The sequence below is a fragment of the Pseudophryne corroboree genome, chromosome 11 (assembly GCF_028390025.1).
Source record: "Pseudophryne corroboree isolate aPseCor3 chromosome 11, aPseCor3.hap2, whole genome shotgun sequence".
Lineage (NCBI taxonomy): Eukaryota > Metazoa > Chordata > Amphibia > Anura > Myobatrachidae > Pseudophryne > Pseudophryne corroboree.
In genome coordinates this window covers 125,104,008-125,126,952 of record NC_086454.1, presented here as the reverse complement: position 1 = coordinate 125,126,952, position 22,945 = coordinate 125,104,008, and the positions used below count along the sequence as shown (strand labels likewise).

At 41.7% G+C, this 22,945-nt stretch overlaps 1 protein-coding gene and 1 long non-coding RNA gene across 6 annotated transcripts in view; one reads left to right on the top strand and one right to left on the bottom strand.

Moving 5' to 3' along the window:
• Nucleotides 1-3,563: 3,563 nt before the first annotated feature.
• IRF7 (interferon regulatory factor 7) overlaps nucleotides 3,564-22,945 on the bottom strand; it is an 82,279-nt gene continuing 62,897 nt past the window's right edge. The window contains exon 12 of the mRNA XM_063944790.1: nucleotides 3,564-7,682. Coding sequence (XP_063800860.1) covers nucleotides 7,524-7,682 — 159 coding nt within the window. The 3' untranslated portion in view covers nucleotides 3,564-7,523. The remainder of the gene's footprint in view (nucleotides 7,683-22,945) is intronic.
• The window catches only part of LOC134969087 (uncharacterized), a 101,358-nt gene continuing 90,456 nt past the window's right edge, over nucleotides 12,044-22,945 (top strand). For all 5 annotated transcript variants that reach the window (XR_010189403.1, XR_010189404.1, XR_010189402.1 and 2 more), the window contains exon 1: nucleotides 12,044-12,225. This is a non-coding gene — a long non-coding RNA (uncharacterized LOC134969087). The remainder of the gene's footprint in view (nucleotides 12,226-22,945) is intronic.

Genomic DNA, 22,945 nt, shown 5'->3' with positions numbered 1-22,945 from the left:
TGACAATATAATTCGGCTTCTCTCAACCGATAATCATGTTACTTGTCATATTTCCAGCAATCTCATAATAGTGCTATTAGTACTGATAATACAGTCTGCAATTATCCACAGTGTATAATTCCTCTGGAGGATGATATCCTTTATTAAATGTTACTTTATTATACAACTGCTCAGATAAGATTCTTTGCAGACATATGGAGTGTCCAGGTCAGATATCAATTTATTTGATTATCAGTAATTTATCTCCTAGGTCACGTAATGATACTAATAGTACTGATAAAATAGTCTGCAATTATCCACAGTGTGTAATTCCTCTGAAGGATGATATTGTTTATTATATGTTAATTATTATATAACTGCTCAAATAAGACTCTTTGCAGACATATAAAGTGTCCAGGTCAGATATCTAACCCTATTAAATTGTAATACTCATCAGCTTAATTAGGCTGATGGTAAAGTCAGCATGTGCAGTTGATAAATCAAATATGACCACCAAGGTCAAATTCTAATATGTGTAATATGCAGCAAGAGATAAATATCTCCCCCACTCCTCAGTATTAGTATATTCAAATGTATAGCAAATCGCCGTATTGGTCAGCTATTCACAATATGCGCATCCCTAGAAGGGAGGCATATTCAATAATAGGGATTAAATACCTGTACTTTAATTTTATATCTATATATCTAATTTATCTGTACTATATGTACTCAATGATACCAATTCGGGTGCAGATTTTCTGTATTATTATGACTTAAATATTCCCTGTGGCATCAGTGTATTCACTATATAGCTACACACATTGATACTGAAGCATTTCTTATGTTTGTATTTATCAGATTGTATCATAAGTGTTTCAATGTAGCTACTGAGCAGCTCTGGGGAATAGTTTTAAAACATTGTTGCATTTCTATCTGTGGATTAAATCACAGAGACCTCTCACTGCTCCCGGATTGCTGACATGAATATACACCACACATCTGCTGAATTCACCCAGTCAGTGTCCTTCTGTTAGAGCATATGACACTTAATGTAACATTCTCGCTGGGCTGTTTGTCTGAGAAATAAAAGTACAGATCCCTATGATTAAATGTAATCGTCTGCCAAATAGTGAGTTTGGTTATGTCATGGGTACTTCTGCATAATTAGTAAGTGGCTTTGAGGGTTATCTTTGAAATATTATTGCATCTATCTATTGATTTACGCTACAGAACCTCATACCACTCCTGATTCACTGACCTAGATACACAGCATGAGTCTGCTGAATTGACACAGCTATCATCCCTCTTTTAAATGGTATCAGAGTGTCTAACAGTTAGCATAACATAAGTGGCACTTGCCCTACACTGTGAACTGGAGAGCAGGACTAAGTCTCTATATTAGGATATAATAATCCATCTACTGTTCAGTACTTAAAGTTATAAGAGTTAGCAATACATATAGATTAGAACTGATTTAAACATTCATTTCATAATAGAACACGGGCATAGATAACACGCGGACACACGTTGCCCACACGCGTGTTCCGCCGTAACACTGACAGCTTCGTCAGATTTAATCCACAGATAGAAATGCAACAATGTTTTAAAGCTGTTCCCCAGAGCTGCTCAGTAGCTACATTGAAACACTTATGATACAATCTGATAAATACAAACATAAGAAATGCTTCAGTATCAATGTGTGTAGCTATATAGTGAATACACTGATGCCACAGGGAATATTTAAGTCATAATAATACAGAAAATCTGCACCCGAATTGGTATCATTGAGTACATATAGTACAGATGAATTAGATATATAGATATAAAATTAAAGTACAGGTATTTAATCCCTATTATTGAATATGCCTCCCTTCTAGGGATACGCATATTGTGAATAGCTGACCAATACGGCGATTTGCTATACATTTGAATATACTAATACTGAGGAGTGGGGGAGATATTTATCTCTTGCTGCATATTACACATATTAGAATTTGACCTTGGTGGTCATATTTGATTTATCAACTGCACATGCTGACTTTACCATCAGCCTAATTAAGCTGATGAGCATTACAATTTAATAGGGTTAGATATCTGACCTGGACACTTTATATGTCTGCAAAGAGTCTTATTTGAGCAGTTATATAATAATTAACATATAATAAACAATATCATCCTTCAGAGGAATTGCACACTATGGATAATTGCAGACTATTTTATCGGTACTATTAATATCATTACGTGACCTAGGAGATGAATTACTGATAATCAAATAAATTGATATCTGACCTGGACACTCCATATGTCTGCAAAGAATCTTATCTGAGCAGTTGTATAATAAAGTAACATTTAATAATGGATATCATCCTCCAGAGGAATTATACACTGTGGATAATTGCAGACTGTATTATCAGTACAAATAGCACTATTATGAGATTGCTGGAAATATGACAAGTAACATGATTATCGGTTGAGAGAAGCCGAATTATATTGTCAGCCACCAACATCATCATATGAGTGGGACAATTACGGCATTCAATATATGAAAAAGTGATCTAGGAGATAAATTACTGATAATCAAATAAATCAATACACTGGTTTAAACCAAGAACCAGAGTATATCTAATTGGGCATTAGAATAAACACGCTGACACATATTTTTAATCTTCAATCACATCTATTATTCTCATGCACTTTCTGTATGTTTTGCATGTGTCTAAATTTTAACCTCTATGTTTCGCCTATACCTGTAGTTTGTGTGTTAGTCATTGTCACACTGTTTTAATTCAACAATAATAAAAGTTATATTTTATGAACTCATAGGTAGATGTGAGTATCCGGTCACTCTTCCCTTTGTGCACCGACAATACAGCCTTTTTTCTTTTCCTACTGTACACACTTCCAATCAGTCCTGAATGAGGTCCATTGTTATTAAAAGTAAACTGTTCTTCATGATGCTCCTCTAAATCCCTATTTTCACATTACATAATGGATGACATGACCTAACACACACCTTAAAATATTGACCAGGTGCCAAATATTGTAGTTAGTCTGTCTAGATAATAAAATGAGCCAGAAAACAGTAAGATTAAATCAATGCTTAATGTATTACTTTCAGCGTGTGACATTAATCAGACTGATTGAACAGTCACCTTGTAACCACACTAAAACGCCCCCAGTAATAAAAGAGATCAATATGCTTGGCCAGTACAGTAAATGACAGGGTCACCATACATCGTGGCATACTGTATTGGACAAAAAAGCTAGACCTATTGTCGCTGACCAATTTACCAATTCAATTAGTCTGTGACTTTGTAAACTACAACTCCCAAGATGCTTTGCCGTTCAGAAATGCCTGATCACCCACATCTGCCTATTATGGCTTTTATCTTCAGCATACTGTAGCTTGTGAAACATTGGCTAATATCTCTGGAACGCTGTCTTAGGAAACAAGGACTTCAAAATGGAAATGTACAGTTTTCTAAAATCATTATTTTTATTAAATGTAATTTGATTAATTGCATAAAAAAACTATACAAATATCTGTTAAATGTATTTAAACTCATTAACACAGATACAGAAATAGACATATAAATATGTAACAGATTATTTACCTTTTGATCCTAAGTAACAAATGAATCATATTTTATTTATTCTCTACAGAGGGTCATATTTAAGAGAAACAATAAAGAAAACAATGTAATAATATGCAAAAGTCAATTTAAGTAACACTGTACCCACTAAAACATTGGTAATTAGTACATGATATACTGGTAAAAGGTACATTATATATTGGTAAAAAGTGGATGACATGTAAACTGCTATGAAAAAAATTATTTTAAAAGTAAAGTTTTCATATAGGCATAATTTCCCCCTTACACTTTGTGCCAGCCCACCCACTCAATGACATCACACAAGGAAATCATCATCCGCCAACCATGTGACGTCATGCACGTGATTGCGCCTATCCTAAGTGAGATGCACCACACAGGTAGATGTATAGCATGCAAAATGCAGTATCACTCATAAGCACAGACGTGATTACATTATTTGAACATCCCTAAGATGCCCACACACTAGACGGTTTTATACACAAAATTGACGCATTGGAACGCTAAATTGTTCAAAATTGTGCAGTTTCCAGAAACTATAACAATCCGAAGCGCGGTCCCACGGGTCATTTGTCAAATCTTCAGATCTTCCCTACTGCAGGGAAGAATTGGCAATCTCGTTAGTGATTTGGTGCAGATCGTTCATTAGGTTGTTTGCCAAAAATGAACACTTTGCACGATATCATTTGTCCAATAGTTCAAGGGAAAATCGTTAATGAAATTGCATCGTTAACGAGTCGTTTAGTGTGTGGGGACCTGTAGAAGGTTTTATTATCAAGTTACTGAGATATCTATTACATTATTATTATATTGGTTAGGCGCCAAATAGATGTCGACTTGCTTCCTAGGACGCAGACATCAGAGCGCTCACTCACAATGGAGACAGCGGTGATATGGGTTCTCTCTTAGTGCTGTGGGTTCTCTCTTACAGATACTGGCGTAGCCCACATGATGGACGATTCCATTATCATTTCTCATGCAAATGACATATGCCTAATTGATATGTCCTCAGGGAACATGCTATGCATAATAGATAACTGGGTAAATTGATTACATAGTATTCCAGTCACCAGTGCTATGCAAAGCCAAGGTGCAACAACATTATCCATGGATGAGTGAAATTATCCATATGATCTAGTGGAGTAATGCCACAAACAAACAAATGGACACATTTAAAGTACGTTTGTGGTTAACACAATTTACATTTGGAGAATTAAATACAGAAGGTTCAGTGCCCAGCTGATATTAATTTGTAATTTAATATATCTATATCTATCTATGCTTTGAATCCTGATTATTATTTTTATGATGAACTTATTTAAAAGTTGTATGTGTTTCATATCCCATTATTTAATACATTCTCAGTAGCTATCTAGGTTTGCATGGATCAGATGCCACCTTTTCTGCAATAAAAAAATACTGACTTTGTCTCTACCCCTGGTAACTACATTGGTCCTATTTTCACCAACCATGTAGTATCCCTAGGACTCCGCCACATTACGCACAGCACCGATCAGGTCTGAACTGCGCATGCGCCGCAGTGTGCCGGCGCATGCCAGACAGCCGACGGCTGTCTTAGCCTTGCGATCGCCTCTGCCTGATTGGCCGCCATTTAGGGGGCACGGTACGCTGTGCGATGCTTTTGTACTTGTGCGACAGGGTAGGGCCTGACATGCGGGGTGGACTAGCCCTGTGCTGGGTGTCCCCCCACATGTCAGGGAAGCTGATCATAGATGTGCTATATTTAGCACATCTACGATCAGGTCTGAATCACCCCCCTAGTACAATAAATTACTGCTAAGGTTATAGGTTTAAGGAACATAGGGAAAGGCATCAATCCTTCCAAAGAGCCACGAAGGGGACAAGTGGAAAAGATGCCCAGAGCAACTAACCATTTTCTAGCTAGCTTTTATCAAGTGCATTCTATAAACTAGGTAGAAGCTGATTTCTGGGCTTCTCCAGAAGATGAATCCTAAATACATAATTAGAAAGGAGTTTACAAGGGAGCCAACAGATTATAAGAAAAAACAAAATTCTCAAATTCTTTTACAGTAATTGTGTGTACAAGTACAACTTACTGCAGACTAGTAGGCAAAATTTAAAGGCTACACGATTTTGGTATAAAACATATTTAAATAAAATGAAAAAATATAAAATATAAAAATGTGTATCTTTTCCAACGTGGGATTCCACATATCCATCTGTAGATGTCTCATAGGCAATGCCGAGAATGCCAAAGTTTGCATAAGTGAGATGGGACTTGCAGTTCCACTGCAGCTTGTTAGTCACCTGTAGGTACTGACCGCCCAGCCCATTGTATTCTATAGCTCAGAACGATGTGTACCTGGCCGATCCAATGGGCGTCGGGACCCTGTACCGTGCAGTGCGTACACACTTGCACAATGCAGGAGGCATGACATTGTATATATCTTCTGGTTGGCAGACTGGAAGATATCGCATGCGACCTGCGGGAGCGGGCAATCTTGCATGCACACTTAATGATGTACCCAATTTGCCGTTAAGCTTTGCCCGGAAACAACAAATCGGGCTAATATCCTTTAAGTGTGTACCCACCCTTAGTCATCAACTTGTGCGATCATTTATTATAAATACTTCCTGGATTTATTCCCACCTAAAACAAAAGCATGGCTATATAGTTTCTTTTCTACTGTCCAGTGAAATAACAGACACTGGACATGTGCAAACTCTGCAAGTTGTCTATATTTACAAATGTAAACACTACTTTGCAAAAGACAGTTCTTTTGCTACAACATACAGATGGAGCACGCTTATCTAATGCGGCTCCATCGCAAACGTGCACTCCCGGCGCGGCTAGGCAATCTGGCGCCTAGCTACGCTATGGGAGTGCACAGAGACGCTCCCATTGCAGTGATTGGGGCGTGTGCCCGTCTCACACGCACGCGCATCCTACACGCTGCGATAGGCGGGACTCGGGCACAGATGTAGCAATGATTAGCATGGCTCCATCTGTACATGTATGATTTAAGTGCAAACCCTTCATACAGGGGTATGGTATACAAGATCTACATGCATTAGGTCTACAGTCATCAGGTTGACCCCAAATGGTCGACAGACAAAATGTTGACATGGACAAAAGGTCGACATATGAAAAGTCAATGCTGGAAAGGTCAACATGGACAAAAGGTTGACACTGACAAACTGTCAACATGGACAAAATGTCAACATATAAAAGGTCGACACTGGAAAAGGTCAACATGGACAAAAGTTCGACAGGGTCAAAATGTCATCATGACAATGGTCGACACAAATTGTCCACACACTTTTTTTTTCTTTTTGGGATTAGTGTGGATAGTTTTTTTTGATCTGGGGCCACCATTTGTTGAAACGCTTTGCTCGCCACGCTTCGGGCACAGTGTCTTGCTCTGCTCCACTCACCGTAAGGTTACCAAAGGTTATCATTTGTGACATGGATCGTTAAGGATGGCAAAAGTCCATTGACATACCCCTCCCCCCCACAAAAAAGTGTGTGTCGATCATGTGTTTGTTGGCCATTGTCATGTCGACCATATGAACCTGTTGTCCTTTTGAACCTGTCAACCTTTCATTTGCTCGACCTTTTGTCCACATCAAACTTTTGACAGTGTCGACCTAATGCATTTTGACCCATAGTCCGGATCCCTTCATACAGTATGAGATTATTGAGCATTGTACAAGAGTAGAGTCTTCCATATACATAGGAATTTCACAAAATCAAAACTTGTTTCTAAATTGTAATTTATGAAATACAATCCAACATGATCTAAATCTGATCATTCCTCAGAAGCCAATAATATTGACTATATACTTCGCAGTTAGAAAATATGTGCATACATTGCATATCCATTATCAGCTCTTTGCTACCTAGTGAAACAGGATTTTCCAAGCCTGACCAGATAAATCTAGTGTTTGTGCTTAATAACAGATGCTCAAGTCAAAATCCATCCCATCAAAGTCATAGCTGTTGTAGGAGCTCCCATGAGAGATCTGAAGGCTGACCAGCTCTGAGTATAATGATGAAGCGCCATCCCGCTGTGCAGCTTGGTGGAAGAATGTGCAGAAATTAGGAACAAGCTGAAAAAAATTAAAAATGTGTTACTAAGGACAAAATACAACATTCTCAAAGGGAGCTATTATGTGCTATGTAAAATAAAATGACTGTATATAACAGTAATTATATACAATATTGATAGTAAATGACAACAAACCATTTTTGAGATAGCAATGAACAAGTTAAGAAGGGCCTGTTCCTCTTCTAAAAAGCAAATGGATCGGTTTCAATTTGACCAAACATGCCAGTGGGCAAAGTGAACAGATTGCGATCTCTCCACCCGATCAGCTGTCCACAGTTCCCAAGTTGGACATTGCTGGATAAATTGAATAGGTCCAGTTGTTTGGTGTTAAGGCGTGGTAGTAATATGGTGGCCAGCTGGCTGGACATGTGCAGAGTGACCATCTGAATCAACATCTATGGCCAAAGATAATCTTATCAATTTCCAGCAGTTTTATGGGGGGGTTTGTTTACTGCGCACGGGCCTCCGGCCTGATTCAGTCCCAAAGTAGCTGTGGCTCATGCCACAAAGTACCGCTGTTCAGTACTATGCACTATGCACATGCGCCGGATCTATGCTGCGCATGTGCAGTACGGATCTGTGGCGTTGGACGCAGATCAGCAGCAGACTGTCAATGGTTGACAGTCTGCTGCAATATGGAGGACGGGGAGGAGGCGGTGATGACATCCGTTTCCCAAAATAGAGGCATGTCACTGACATTTTGGAGGAGTGATGAACCAGGATCTCCATCAGGAGACATGGATTTCCTGTCCTCTTTGTTGGATCTCCGGTGGCCGGCTTAGGTGACCCCATAGGTCACACAGCTGGCTGATGGTGTCTCCTGCTGCATTAACATATTAGTGCTATCGCTGCTGCTGCCATGTAAGCAGAAGCGATAGCAGCACTAATCACACCTGTATCAGGCCCCTTGTTCTCTGGGGCATCTGTACTGTGCATGCGCAAGTCACCAGAAAAATGGCTACCATTCCATTTTCCTGGTGATGTCTGTCTGTAGAACCAGCTGCTGCGGGACTTCGGAGGGGTAAGTATATAAGGGTCCAGGGGCTCGTGTGCACTGCATACCTTGCATTATAGATACGCCAATGTCTTGGACAGAGATAAAGTACCAACCAATCAGCTTCTCACTGCCTTTCTAAAAGCTGTGTCTGAAAAATGACAGATAGGAGCTAACTGGTTAGTATTTTACATCTAGCTCTACTTTATCTCTCTCCAAACTTTGATACATTTCCCCCACAGGCTGTAAAACAGAAGTTGATTAGAAGCTGATTGGTTAGTTAGCTTTGATAAATCGCCCCTATCTGTTTTAGTTACACTGACTAAAGTACAGTGCACAAGTACCCCTGACACTGGCGCTGGAACTGCATGCAGCAGCGGTATGAGTCTCAGACGCTAACATGGGAAAATGGCAAAAGACAGAGGATCGCTACGAATGATCTGTATCGTGCAGTCCGTCATGCAGCGTTATGCTTAATCTGCGATTTTATACCAACTCCGCGGCAACAAAAATACTAGTCTGCACTCAGGGGGTCATTCAGAGTTGATCGCAGCAGCAAATTTGTTAGCAGTTGGGTAAATCCATGTGCACTGCAGGTAAACATTTGCAGAGAGAGTTAGATTTGGGTGGGTTATATTGTTTCTGTGCAGGGTAAATAATTGCTGCTTTATTTTTACACTGCAATTTAGAATTCAGTTTGAACACACCCCACCCAAATCTAATAGGCCCTACACACTGGGCGATAATATTCAAAGATATGAACGATCTCGTTCATTAATGAACGAGATACTGTTCATATCTTTGAGTGTGGAGGCACCAGCGATGAACGATGCGCGGCCCCGCGCTCGTTCATCGTTGGTGCCCTGCCGCCTGTTCATGCAGGCCAATATGGTCGATCGCGTCCATATTTGCCTGCACTTCTATGGAGCCTGGTGACGGGGGAGTGAAGAAACGTCCCCCCTGCCGCCGGGTCGCCCGTATCCGCCGTCGGGCAGCTTGGCGGCGGATCGCTCAATGTGTAGGGCCCTCTACTCTCTCTGCACATGTTATATCTGCCCCCCCTGCAGTGCACATGGTTTTGCCCAACTGCTAACAAATTTGCTGCTGCGATCAACTCTGAATTAGGCGCTCAGTACTCTTGAAGTCTCTTTGGATGCAGCTATAATGTTACACAGACACTAAATTAAGATATAAGTGCGACAGATGGAGAATCAGTACCCATGAGGTAGCATTTAAGTCACGACATGCGTCTCACACCATATGGACATAAAGGATGGATGAGTGAGGACAAATTTGTATTAATAAAGCAGGATTATATGAATAGCAGAATTCTACTGAATGCTGAATGTGAGCGTAACAGCCAATCAGGGAAAAATTTGTGGCCGTCAGGATATGTCATATATTCTCTTAAAGACAATCTGAAAGGCGTAATAGGTTCCTTTTGTGTAACATAATAAACAACATATCCTAATGTATGAGTCAGTACAATGTGCAGCTAAACCAAATGTCACGTTAGTATAATGTAGACATGCTTTTTTTTTTTTATACTATATCCATTTGCGGAATTCCTGTTCACAGTAGTACAAGGTAAATTGTCAGAAAAGGGGGCTCAATGTCACGTAGACAAAGCTATGTGGGCTGCAACCAATGGGCCCTGACTTTCACTATAGTAGCGCTAGAACCACAAACCATGCCATATCACATAGTGGGCCTGATATAGATATGGACATTATTCCGTGTTACACATGTGCAGTATGTGTCCTGCATCCTCAAATGCAGTAAAGCTGCAGACGTTAGATGTTTGACAGTCCGCAGCCGTTTGGGGGCGGGTAAAGGGGCGGTGAGGGTCTTTATTTCAAAATGGAGGAGTGTCACTTCAGTTCTGTGGGAATGCAGAGGCGACAGTCTCCGTCTGCAAACGGATATTTCCCAGCCTCGGCAACGGAACTGAGGCAGCTGGTGTGCATAACCTCAGGGTTACTCAGCCGGCCAATGTGTTGCAACGTGATTCGATGCTGCTGCCTCGCTCAGAGTGATCCGATGCATACATGCACACAGGAGGAGTCTACTTATACAAGATGCCTCCTGCTTCCCAGGAAGCAGCAGCTATGCTTAATACAATGGCACCTGAATAAGAACCAGTAAGCAGGCTGAGCGGAATGTAGGACGTCCTTGTGAGGTCACATGGGATATAAAACCAATAACAAATCTCCTGATAAGGAAAACCTAGAGAGAAGCAATGGAGGGATTAATCAGTTCTCCCTTGCCAGGCCGCACTTGACCTAGCTACTGTAGATTATCGCTAGAGATGCTCAAACCGGCTGTAGATTATTTCTTAAACCATTTTGTCAAATGGGTACAAAAAATTCACTGTAATTTCTCGAATTTTGCACCAATTTAGAAATTAAGCTAACTCCAAGAAAGCAGGATTGGTTTATCCTTGTTTGAGTCGTTATGTTCACATCTGTTTGACCTTAAATTGATACACTTTTGCAGTATAAGTTCACCATTAAAAAATCACTAAATCCAAATACTATTAAGATTCACTGAACTGAATAACAAACCATCGGGTTTGTGTACGAATATAAATCAGTATTGGGAGAGCCGGACCTACAGACTGTATATGGATGGATAGATAGATAGATAGATAGATAGATAGATAGATAGATAGATAGATAGATAGATAGATAGATAGATAGATAGATAGATAGATATATGGATGGATGCAGGGTACGAGTCATACAATACAGCATCTTTGGAAGGAAAAGAAAAGCAGGATTCTTATCCATGGGATCTTTAAGAATTTTCATATTACAACATCTTTGCACTTGTAGTAAGATATCTGTTTTTATTTTTCAACAGTATTTCATTGCTAAAGCAAATAAGTATTACTCAAATAAATAACTAGAACAAAATTAAGACAGATGAGATGAGTAAACTAAAAAATGTGAAAGAAAAAAATGCATCATCAAATAAAATTAATAATTTTATAATATATATATATATATATATATATATATACACACACACATAGTAAGTAGCAGACAGTTCTGGGTAGCTGAGAAATATATCCTTTCCTAGAAATAACCAGCCCATTTATAGCACACACTGCATTCTTTCCTCAACTACCGACACATATTGTATATATACTGGAAATGACCATGAGTAACAATAAAAGGTGACAAAATAATGTCACATATACACTACAAATAGGCGTTTAATCATTTCCAGAGATAGACTCTAACGTTCGAGAAACAAAACATTTGTTGGGACATTTGGGGGAAGGACCATGTAGGTAAATCCTAACTGTTCTGAGGAATAGGAAAGTGAAACTTACTAGCAGCCAAAGTTCGTACATATAAGAGGGCCTGGAGTAAGGTTACAGCACATCATGCTTGTTGAACTGAACTGCATAGAACACCTCACTGACACCAGAAGACATGGACCACACCTCTGTAATACTCTCCCGTACCTTCGCCTGGACATTTACAAAATTAACAATATTCTTGTTCTCTCCGTGAACACAGGGCATACAGAGTGCATGCATCTGGTAAGCAAACATTATATATATTATAACAGCTGGATGTATAAGAGATCTATAAAATAGCAATCATGGAAGAACAAAGTAAATGGCATTCCGTGTCATAAGTTTCAACAATTTGCCTCATACAGCAGATAACAAACTGGGAATTGCTTATACTGTTTTGTGATTCTGGGTAGAATCTGATTTTATTGTACATGATCAACAACTAAGTAGTTATACTGTATGTTATAATGGGAATAAAGAAACAAAAGGACAGAGATTCAACTGAAAGGTAAACAGTTGTTAATTGTGAACCTACCCTTATTAATAACAATGTTTTCTCTATATGTACAATATATTTGATATATCGTACTAATTACATGGTATAATTGCATATTATTTTTTAAAGTAAACAAAAGTGGGTACTGTACCTTCCATAAAAAAAAAAAAAATTTTTTTTAAATCAATTTATAAATAAAAACCAAAGGGTCTGAAGAGCAATTGCCACTATTATGCAGAGAAACCTGCCGGAAACCTCTGCCTGCTGCACTGCCTCCTCTGTCACTGCCTCCTCTGTTCAGACACCCCATAAATTAAGTCATTCTGATGTCCTACTGACAGCCGGCTCTTACCTTGATGGTGATTTAACCTTACTAATACAGTACACAATCACAGAACCAGATAAGACACACAAAAGAGAACTCCGACCACTTATAAATCCTCTGATAATGTCCGATCCTTCATGATTGCTGTAGGTACTATTATCTCAAAATGTCGGTGAATAAATGTATATAACTAGGCAATACAGGGCAGTACGGATGGTGTAATGGCTAGCATTACTGCTTCACAGCACTGAGGTCATGGGTTCGATTCCCACCATGGCCCTAACTGTGCGGAGTTTGTATATTCCCACCGTACTTGCGTGGGTTTCCTCCGGGTACTCCGGTTTCCTCCCACAATCCAAAAATATACTGGTAGGTTAATTGGTTCCCAACAATATTAACCCTAGTGTGAATGTGTCTGTGTGTACATTATTCTAGGGAATATAGATTGTAAGCTCCACTGGGGCAGGACTGATGTGAATGGGCAAATATTCTCTGTAAAGCTGCGGAATATGTGTGCGCTATATAAATAACAGGTAATAAATATAATCAATAATGTCTAAAAATAATTAAACAATAGAGAGAGCGCATAAATAGTATAATACCAATTTATTATTGGATAAAACACTTAAAATGCAATATGCTAATCATTTAAACAATAAATGAATGAAACCGCACAAAAGGAAACCACTGAACTGACAATGATATATACTTGTATTCCCAAATGATTGTGGGAAAGGAGACAAACGTTCTCAATGCAACTGAGGAAAGAAAATGTTCAATGTCCCACCGAGCAGGTGATGGCTAATGAGCAGAACAATAGAACCATAGCAGGTCCACTTGATCCTCTTAAAAGATTTGTAACATTTGTTGAGATGAAGTATAAATTCAACTGATTACTCCCACAGCAAGTAGGTAGGCTACAACCCCCCGCCGCAATCCGACAGTGTGGTAGCTCACCGCTGCAGATATAGAGAGTGGTCCGCTTCCAGAGCTCCTGGGCAATGCGGTGATCACAGGTGCGGCGGTCAGATGCGGACAACGTCCCAGCAAGGGAGAGGGGGGGGAACCCACACCACGGCTGGAGCTGGTGACTGAAGGTGACAGTCAAAGTGCTGGATCAGCGCTGCGGCTGTGAAGGTGCAGTAGTCAGGGCTCACAATGATGCGGTTAACGTCCCTTATCCTTAACGCGTTTCTCCGACATAGGGCAAGTCGGTTTCATCAGAAGGTAATTTTGAGGCACAAGGGTTGCACTATTTAAGGTAATTGGTAGCCTATCAGCATTTTGCCTCACCATAATTACAATTAAGATAACAGGTGCATATCAGGTGTATCTAATAATTACGGTTTCAAACATACTTATCTTTATACATAAAAAAAAGAAAACAAAGTAATTCATTTAAAAAACCTTATAACAGACTTATTAAATCTGATTAAGCACACAGAACATTTAATAAGTAATACAATAATATTCTTTAGAGTGATATGGCATCACGGAGAAATCTAAATTTATAAAAACCTAAATGCATATAAAGTACATCATCCAACACATTCGCTGTAACATTAATCAGTGTGGCTCACCACACTAATGCCTAGAACGGAAAACGATGGCGAACGACAGAGACCCAAGTTCGAGTCCCCCTTCACAATTAATTATTTTAATAAATTGTGAAGGGGGACTCGAACTTGGGTCTCTGTCGTTCGCCATCGTTTTCCGTCCTAGGCATTAGTGTGGTGTTCCATATTATTGTATTACTTATTAAATGTTCTGTGTGCTTAATCAGATTTAAGATTGATCGCCGTGGTGTGGGTTCCCCCCCCTCTCCCTTGCTGGGACGTTGTCCGCATCTGACCGCCGCACCTGTGATCACCGCATTGCCCAGGAGCTCTGGAAGCGTACCACTCTCTACATCTGCAGCGGTGAGCTACCACACTGTCGGATTGCGGCGGGGGGTTGTAGCCTACCTACTTGCTGTGGGAGGAATCAGTTGAATTTATACTTCATCTCAACAAATGTTACAAATCTTTTAAGAGGATCAAGTGGACCTGCTATGGTTCTGTTGTTCTGCTCATTAGCCATCACCTGCTTGGTGGGACATTGAACATTTTCTTTCCTCAGTTGCATTGAGAACGTTTGCCTCCTTTCCCACAATCATTTGGGAATACAAGTATATATCATTGTCAGTTCAGTGGTTTCCTTTTGTGCGGTTTCATTCATTTATATTTTAAATGACTAGCATATTGCATTTTAAGTGTTTTATCCAATAATAAATTGGTATTATACTATTTATGCGCTCTCTCTATTGTTTAATTATTTTTAGACATTATTGGTTTTGAGCATTAGGTGTTCAGAGCACCTCCTGAGAGCAGCTACTGTGTATCTATAGGTGTATGTGTATTTGTATTTTTTACAATATTATTGGTTAATTGGGAGCGCTTGATTTATTCCTCTTTAGTGAGGATCCTTTTATAATAAATATAATGTCAAAAGTAAGAAAAGTTTCTGTGTAGGTGGAAGCTGCAGAAGTAATACAGAACAGAACATCACACGGTTTCCCTTTCCTCATCTTACTGTGCTCCTGTTCCAGCAAACAAATTACAAATAAGCATTAAAATCACCTTCTATCAAAAACAGCTCTGGCTTCTGAAGCTTAATCAGCTGTTAAAGTTGACAAAATGCTTCATGCTGAAGTGATGCCACAAGATCCTTGTGTAATTATAAGCCGCAGTCTCATGAAAATTGCTTTAGCCCACATAATGGTTGTCATTACTATGTTAGTTTAACACTAATACATCCAAACAATAAGGGGTATGTACAGTATGTGGCTGTCTATTGCTGTAAGAAGACATGCTTTTCTTTCACTCATAGGGGGTAATTCCATGTTGATCGCAGCAGGAAATTTTTTAGCAGTTGGGCAAAACCATGTGCACTGCAGGGGGGGCAGATATAACATTTGCAGAAAGAGTTAGATTTGGGTGGGTTATAGTGTTTCTGTGTAGGGTAAATACTGGCTGCTTTATTGTTACACTGCAAATTAGATTGCAGATTGAACACACCACACCCAAATCTAATGCTGCTTTCAGATCGCAAATGCCGGATCCCACCCGGTAAGAGAAACGTGTCCTTACCGGGTGGGATCCGGCATTTGCGCTCCTTTGCTGGCTTTCCGACCCGGCAATATACCGGGTCGGTTGCCATAGCAGCGGGGGGCGCAGCAGCAGCAGGGGCGGCGGTGGAGGCGGCGCTGGGAGATGAGCTCATCTCCTGCGCGCCTCTCCCTATGCTGTGAATGGGAGCCGTGTCGCATCGGAACGGCTCTCATTCACACTGCACCTGACCCGGTATTAAACCCGGTAATAACCCTTCTTTTTTACCGGGTTGAATTACCGGGTCAGGCGACCCGCTAATTCAGCAAAGGAGCTTTCACATCGCACACTGACCCGTTTCCACACGGCAATATGCCGTGTCGATACCGGGTTATTTGTGCGATGTGAAAGGGGTATAACTCTCTCTGCACATGTTAAATCTGCCTCCCCTGCAGTGCACATGGTTTTGCCCAACTGCTAAAAAATGTCCTGCTGCGATCAACTTGGAATTACCCCCCTAGAACTCAAGTTATTTATGGAGTGCCAACTGGATGGTGTATTGGGGTTGTTTTGATTTGTGCATTCTATGTACATACTTCCAAAAAAATGCCATATGATGTACCATCTAGGTCAGTGATGGCTAACCTTGACACTCCAGCTGTTGTTGAACTACACATCCCAGCATGCCCTGCATCAGTTTTAGCATGGCCAAATAGCAAAACTGATGCAGGGCATGCTGGGATGTGTAGTTCAACAACAGCTGGAGTGCCAAGGTTAGCCATCACTGATCTAGGTGCCACACAAAAGATTTTTACAGCACATAACCTGTTCTAAATGAATTCCTGTGTATTTTGCTGAATGATAAGAATATCCCTCGTTGTTAAATTTGCACCTTATTTGACAATCTTTTCCCCCTACAAGATAGGGGCACTAACTTTATTTCTATTAAGAAAAATCTGGCAATATTTTACTTCTTTTATTACAAGGGGGAAGTTTTAACAATTAATTTCAACTTCTATACATTTAGCACTAGAAAACCGACGCGTGTTTTCTAGAGATGAGCGCCGGAAATTTTTCGGGTTTTGTGTTTTGGTTTTGGGTTCGGTTCCGCGGCCGTGTTTTGGGTTCGACCGCGTTTTGGCAAAACCTCACCGAATTTTTTTTGTCGGATTCGGGTGTGTTTTGGATTCGGGTGTTTTTTTAAAAAAACCCTAAAAAACAGCTTAAATCATAGAATTTGGGGGTAATTTTGATCCCAAAGTATTATTAACCTCAAAAAACATAATTTACACTCATTTTCAGCCTATTCTGAACACATCACACCTCACAATATTATTTTTAGTCCTAAAATTTGCACCGAGGTCGCTGTGTGAGTAAGATAAGCGACCCTAGTGGCCGACACAAACACCGGGCCCATCTAGGAGTGGCACTGCAGTGTCACGCAGGATGTCCCTTCCAAAAAACCCTCCCCAAACAGCACATGACGCAAAGAAAAAAAGAGGCGCAATGAGGTAGCTGACTGTGTGAGTAAGATTAGCGACCCTAGTGGCCGACACAAACACCGGGCACATCTAGGAGTGGCACTGCAGTGTCACGCAGGATGTCCCTTCCAAAAAACCCTCCCCAAACAGCACATGACGCAAAGAAAAAAAGAGGCGCAATGAGGTAGCTGTGTGAGTAAGATTAGCGACCCTAGTGGCCGACACAAACACCGGGCCCATCTAGGAGTGGCACTGCAGTGTCACGCAGGATGTCCCTTCCAAAAAACCCTCCCCAATCAGCACATGATGCAAAGAAAAAGAAAAGAAAAAAGAGGTGCAAGATGGAATTATCCTTGGGCCCTCCCACCCACCCTTATGTTGTATAAACAAAACAGGACATGCACACTTTAACCAACCCATCATTTCAGTGACAGGGTCTGCCACACGACTGTGACTGATATGACGGGTTGGTTTGGACCCCCCCCAAAAAAGAAGCAATTAATCTCTCCTTGCACAAACTGGCTCTACAGAGGCAAGATGTCCACCTCATCTTCACCCTCCGATATATCACCGTGTACATCCCCCTCCTCACAGATTATCAATTCGTCCCCACTGGAATCCACCATCTCAGCTCCCTGTGTACTTTGTGGAGGCAATTGCTGCTGGTCAATGTCTCCGCGGAGGAATTGATTATAATTCATTTTAATGAACATCATCTTCTCCACATTTTCTGGATGTAACCTCGTACGCCGATTGCTGACAAGGTGAGCGGCGGCACTAAACACTCTTTCGGAGTACACACTTGTGGGAGGGCAACTTAGGTAGAATAAAGCCAGTTTGTGCAAGGGCCTCCAAATTGCCTCTTTTTCCTGCCAGTATAAGTACGGACTGTGTGACGTGCCTACTTGGATGCGGTCACTCATATAATCCTCCACCATTCTATCAATGTTGAGAGAATCATATGCAGTGACAGTAGACGACATGTCCGTAATCGTTGTCAGGTCCTTCAGTCCGGACCAGATGTCAGCATCAGCAGTCGCTCCAGACTGCCCTGCATCACCGCCAGCGGGTGGGCTCGGAATTCTGAGCCTTTTCCTCGCACCCCCAGTTGCGGGAGAATGTGAAGGAGGAGATGTTGACAGGTCGCGTTCCGCTTGACTTGACAATTTTGTCACCAGCAGGTCTTTCAACCCCAGCAGACCTGTGTCTGCCGGAAAGAGAGATCCAAGGTAGGCTTTAAATCTAGGATCGAGCACGGTGGCCAAAATGTAGTGCTCTGATTTCAACAGATTGACCACCCGTGAATCCTTGTTAAGCGAATTAAGGGCTGCATCCACAAGTCCCACATGCCTAGCGGAATCGCTCCGTGTTAGCTCCTTCTTCAATGCCTCCAGCTTCTTCTGCAAAAGCCTGATGAGGGGAATGACCTGACTCAGGCTGGCAGTGTCTGAACTGACTTCACGTGTGGCAAGTTCAAAGGGCATCAGAACCTTGCACAACGTTGAAATCATTCTCCACTGCACTTGAGACAGGTGCATTCCATCTCCTATATCGTGCTCAATTGTATAGGCTTGAATGGCCTTTTGCTGCTCCTCCAACCTCTGAAGCATATAGAGGGTTGAATTCCACCTCGTTACCACTTCTTGCTTCAGATGATGGCAGGGCAGGTTCAGTAGTTTTTGGTGGTGCTCCAGTCTTCTGTACGTGGTGCCTGTACGCCGAAAGTGTCCCGCAATTTTTCTGGCCACCGACAGCATCTCATGCACGCCCCTGTCGTTTTTTAAAAAATTCTGCACCACCAAATTCAAGGTATGTGCAAAACATGGGACGTGCTGGAATTTGCCCATATTTAATGCACACACAATATTGCTGGCGTTGTCCGATGCCACAAATCCACAGGAGAGTCCAATTGGGGTAAGCCATTCCGCGATGATCTTCCTCAGTTGCCGTAAGAGGTTTTCAGCTGTGTGCGTATTCTGGAAAGCGGTGATACAAAGCGTAGCCTGCCTAGGAAAGAGTTGGCGTTTGCGAGATGCTGCTACTGGTGCCGCCGCTGCTGTTCTTGCGGCGGGAGTCCATACATCTACCCAGTGGGCTGTCACAGTCATATAGTCCTGACCCTGCCCTGCTCCACTTGTCCACATGTCCGTGGTTAAGTGGACATTGGGTACAACTGCATTTTTTAGGACACTGGTGAGTCTTTTTCTGACGTCCGTGTACATTCTCGGTATCGCCTGCCTAGAGAAGTGGAACCTAGATGGTATTTGGTAACGGGGGCACACTGCCTCAATAAATTGTCTAGTTCCCTGTGAACTAACGGCGGATACCGGACGCACGTCTAACACCAACATAGTTGTCAAGGACTCAGTTATCCGCTTTGCAGTAGGATGACTGCTGTGATATTTCATCTTCCTCGCAAAGGACTGTTGAACAGTCAATTGCTTACTGGAAGTAGTACAAGTGGGCTTACGACTTCCCCTCTGGGATGACCATCGACTCCCAGCGGCAACAACAGCAGCGCCAGCAGCAGTAGGCGTTACACGCAAGGATGCATCGGAGGAATCCCAGGCAGGAGAGGACTCGTCAGACTTGCCAGTGACATGGCCTGCAGGACTATTGGCATTCCTGGGGAAGGAGGAAATTGACACTGAGGGAGTTGGTGGGGTGGTTTGCGTGAGCTTGGTTACAAGAGGAAGGGATTTACTGGTCAGTGGACTGCTTCCGCTGTCACCCAAAGTTTTTGAACTTGTCACTGACTTATTATGAATGCGCTGCAGGTGACGTATAAGGGAGGATGTTCCGAGGTGGTTAACGTCCTTACCCCTACTTATTACAGCTTGACAAAGGGAACACACGGCTTGACACCTGTTGTCCGCATTTCTGGTGAAATACCTCCACACCGAAGAGCTGATTTTTTTGGTATTTTCACCTGGCATGTCAACGGCCATATTCCTCCCACGGACAACAGGTGTCTCCCCGGGTGCCTGACTTAAACAAACCACCTCACCATCAGAATCCTCCTGGTCAATTTCCTCCCCAGCGCCAGCAACACCCATATCCTCCTCATCCTGGTGTACTTCAACACTGACATCTTCAATCTGACTATCAGGAACTGGACTGCGGGTGCTCCTTCCAGCACTTGCAGGGGGCATGCAAATAGTGGAAGGCGCATGCTCTTCACGTCCAGTGTTGGGAAGGTCAGGCATCGCAAACGACACAATTGGACTCTCCTTGTGGATTTGGGATTTCAAAGAACGCACAGTTCTTTGCGGTGCTTTTGCCAGCTTGAGTCTTTTCAGTTTTCTAGCGAGAGGCTGAGTGCTTCCATCCTCATGTGAAGCTGAACCACTAGCCATGAACATAGGCCAGGGCCTCAGCCGTTCCTTGCCACTCCGTGTGGTAAATGGCATATTGGCAAGTTTACGCTTCTCCTCCGACAATTTTATTTTAGGTTTTGGAGTCCTTTTTTTTCTGATATTTGGTGTTTTGGATTTGACATGCTCTGTACTATGACATTGGGCATCGGCCTTGGCAGACGACGTTGCTGGCATTTCATCGTCTCGGCCATGACTAGTGGCAGCAGCTTCAGCACGAGGTGGAAGTGGATCTTGATCTTTCCCTAATTTTGGAACCTCAACTTTTTTGTTCTCCATATTTTATAGGCAGAACTAAAAGGCACCTCAGGTAAACAATGGAGATGGATGGATTGGATACTAGTATACAATTATGGACGGACTGCCACGGTTAGGTGGTATAAAAAAACCACGGTTAGGTGGTATATATTATAATAATAATACAATTATGGATGGACGGACTGCCTGCCGACTGCCGACACAGAGGTAGCCACAGCCGTGAACTACCGCACTGTACACTGGTTGATAAAGAGATAGTAGTATACTCGTAACAACTAGTATGACACTATGACGACGGTATAAAGAATGAAAAAAAAACCACGGTTAGGTGGTATATATTATAATAATAATACAATTATGGATGGACGGACTGCCTGCCGACTGCCGACACAGAGGTAGCCACAGCCGTGAACTACCGCACTGTACACTGGTTGATAAAGAGATAGTAGTATACTCGTAACAACTAGTATGACACTATGACGACGGTATAAAGAATGCAAAAAAAACCACAGTTAGGTGGTATATATTATAATAATAATACAATTATGGATGGACGGACTGCCTGCCGACTGCCGACACAGAGGTAGCCACAGCCGTGAACTACCGCACTGTACACTGGTTGATAAAGAGATAGTAGTATACTCGTAACAACTAGTATGACACTATGACGGTATAAAGAATGAAAAAAAAACCACGGTTAGGTGGTATATATTATAATAATAATACAATTATGGATGGACGGACTGCCTGCCGACTGCCGACACAGAGGTAGCCACAGCCGTGAACTACCGCACTGTACACTGGTTGATAAAGAGATAGTAGTATACTCGTAACAATTAGGATGACACTATGACGGTATAAAGAATGAAAAAAAAACCACGGTTAGGTGGTAGGTATATAATAATAAATAATAAAATTCTGGTCGGACGGACTGCCTGCCGTGTGCCGACACAGAGGTAGCCACAGCCGTGAACTACCGCACTGTACACTGGTTGATAAAGAGATAGTAGTATACTCGTAACAATTAGGATGACACTATGACGGTATAAAGAATGAAAAAAAAACCACGGTTAGGTGGTAGGTATATAATAATAAATAATACAATTCTGGTCGGACGGACTGCCTGCCGTGTGCCGACACAGAGGTAGCCACAGCCGTGAACTACCGCACTGTACACTGGTTGATAAAGAGATAGTAGTATACTCGTAACAATTAGGATGACACTATGACGGTATAAAGAATGAAAAAAAAACCACGGTTAGGTGGTAGGTATATAATAATAAATAATACAATTCTGGTCGGACGGACTGCCTGCCGTGTGCCGACACAGAGGTAGCCACAGCCGTGAACTACCGCACTGTACTGTGTCTGCTGCTAATATAGACTGGTTGATATTTAAAGAGATATTAGTAGTATACAACAATACTATACTGGTGGTCAGGCACTGGTCACCACTCCTGCAGCAAAAGTGTGCACTGTTAATTAATATAATTGTACTCCTGGCTCCTGCTAACAACCTGCAGTGCTCCCCAGTCTCCCCCACAATTAATTATAAGCTTTTAATTTATACATTGATGACTGTGCAGCACACTGGGCTGAGCTGAGTGCACACAGACTGAGTCACACTGTGTGACTGACTGTGCTGTGTATCGTTTTTTTTTTCAGGCAGAGAACGGATATAGCAGAGAGAAGTGAACGGATATATTATATTAAATAAAAGTTAACTAGCAACTGCACTGGTCACTGACTGTGGTAAACTAACTCTGTCTGCGACTCTGCACAATCTCTCTCTATCTAATCTATCTATCTCTATTCTAATGGAGAGGACGCCAGACACGTCCTCTCCCTATCAATCTCAATGCACGAGTGAAAATGGCGGCGACGCGCGGCTCCTTATATAGAATCCGAGTCTCGCGATAGAATCCGAGCCTCGCGAGAATCCG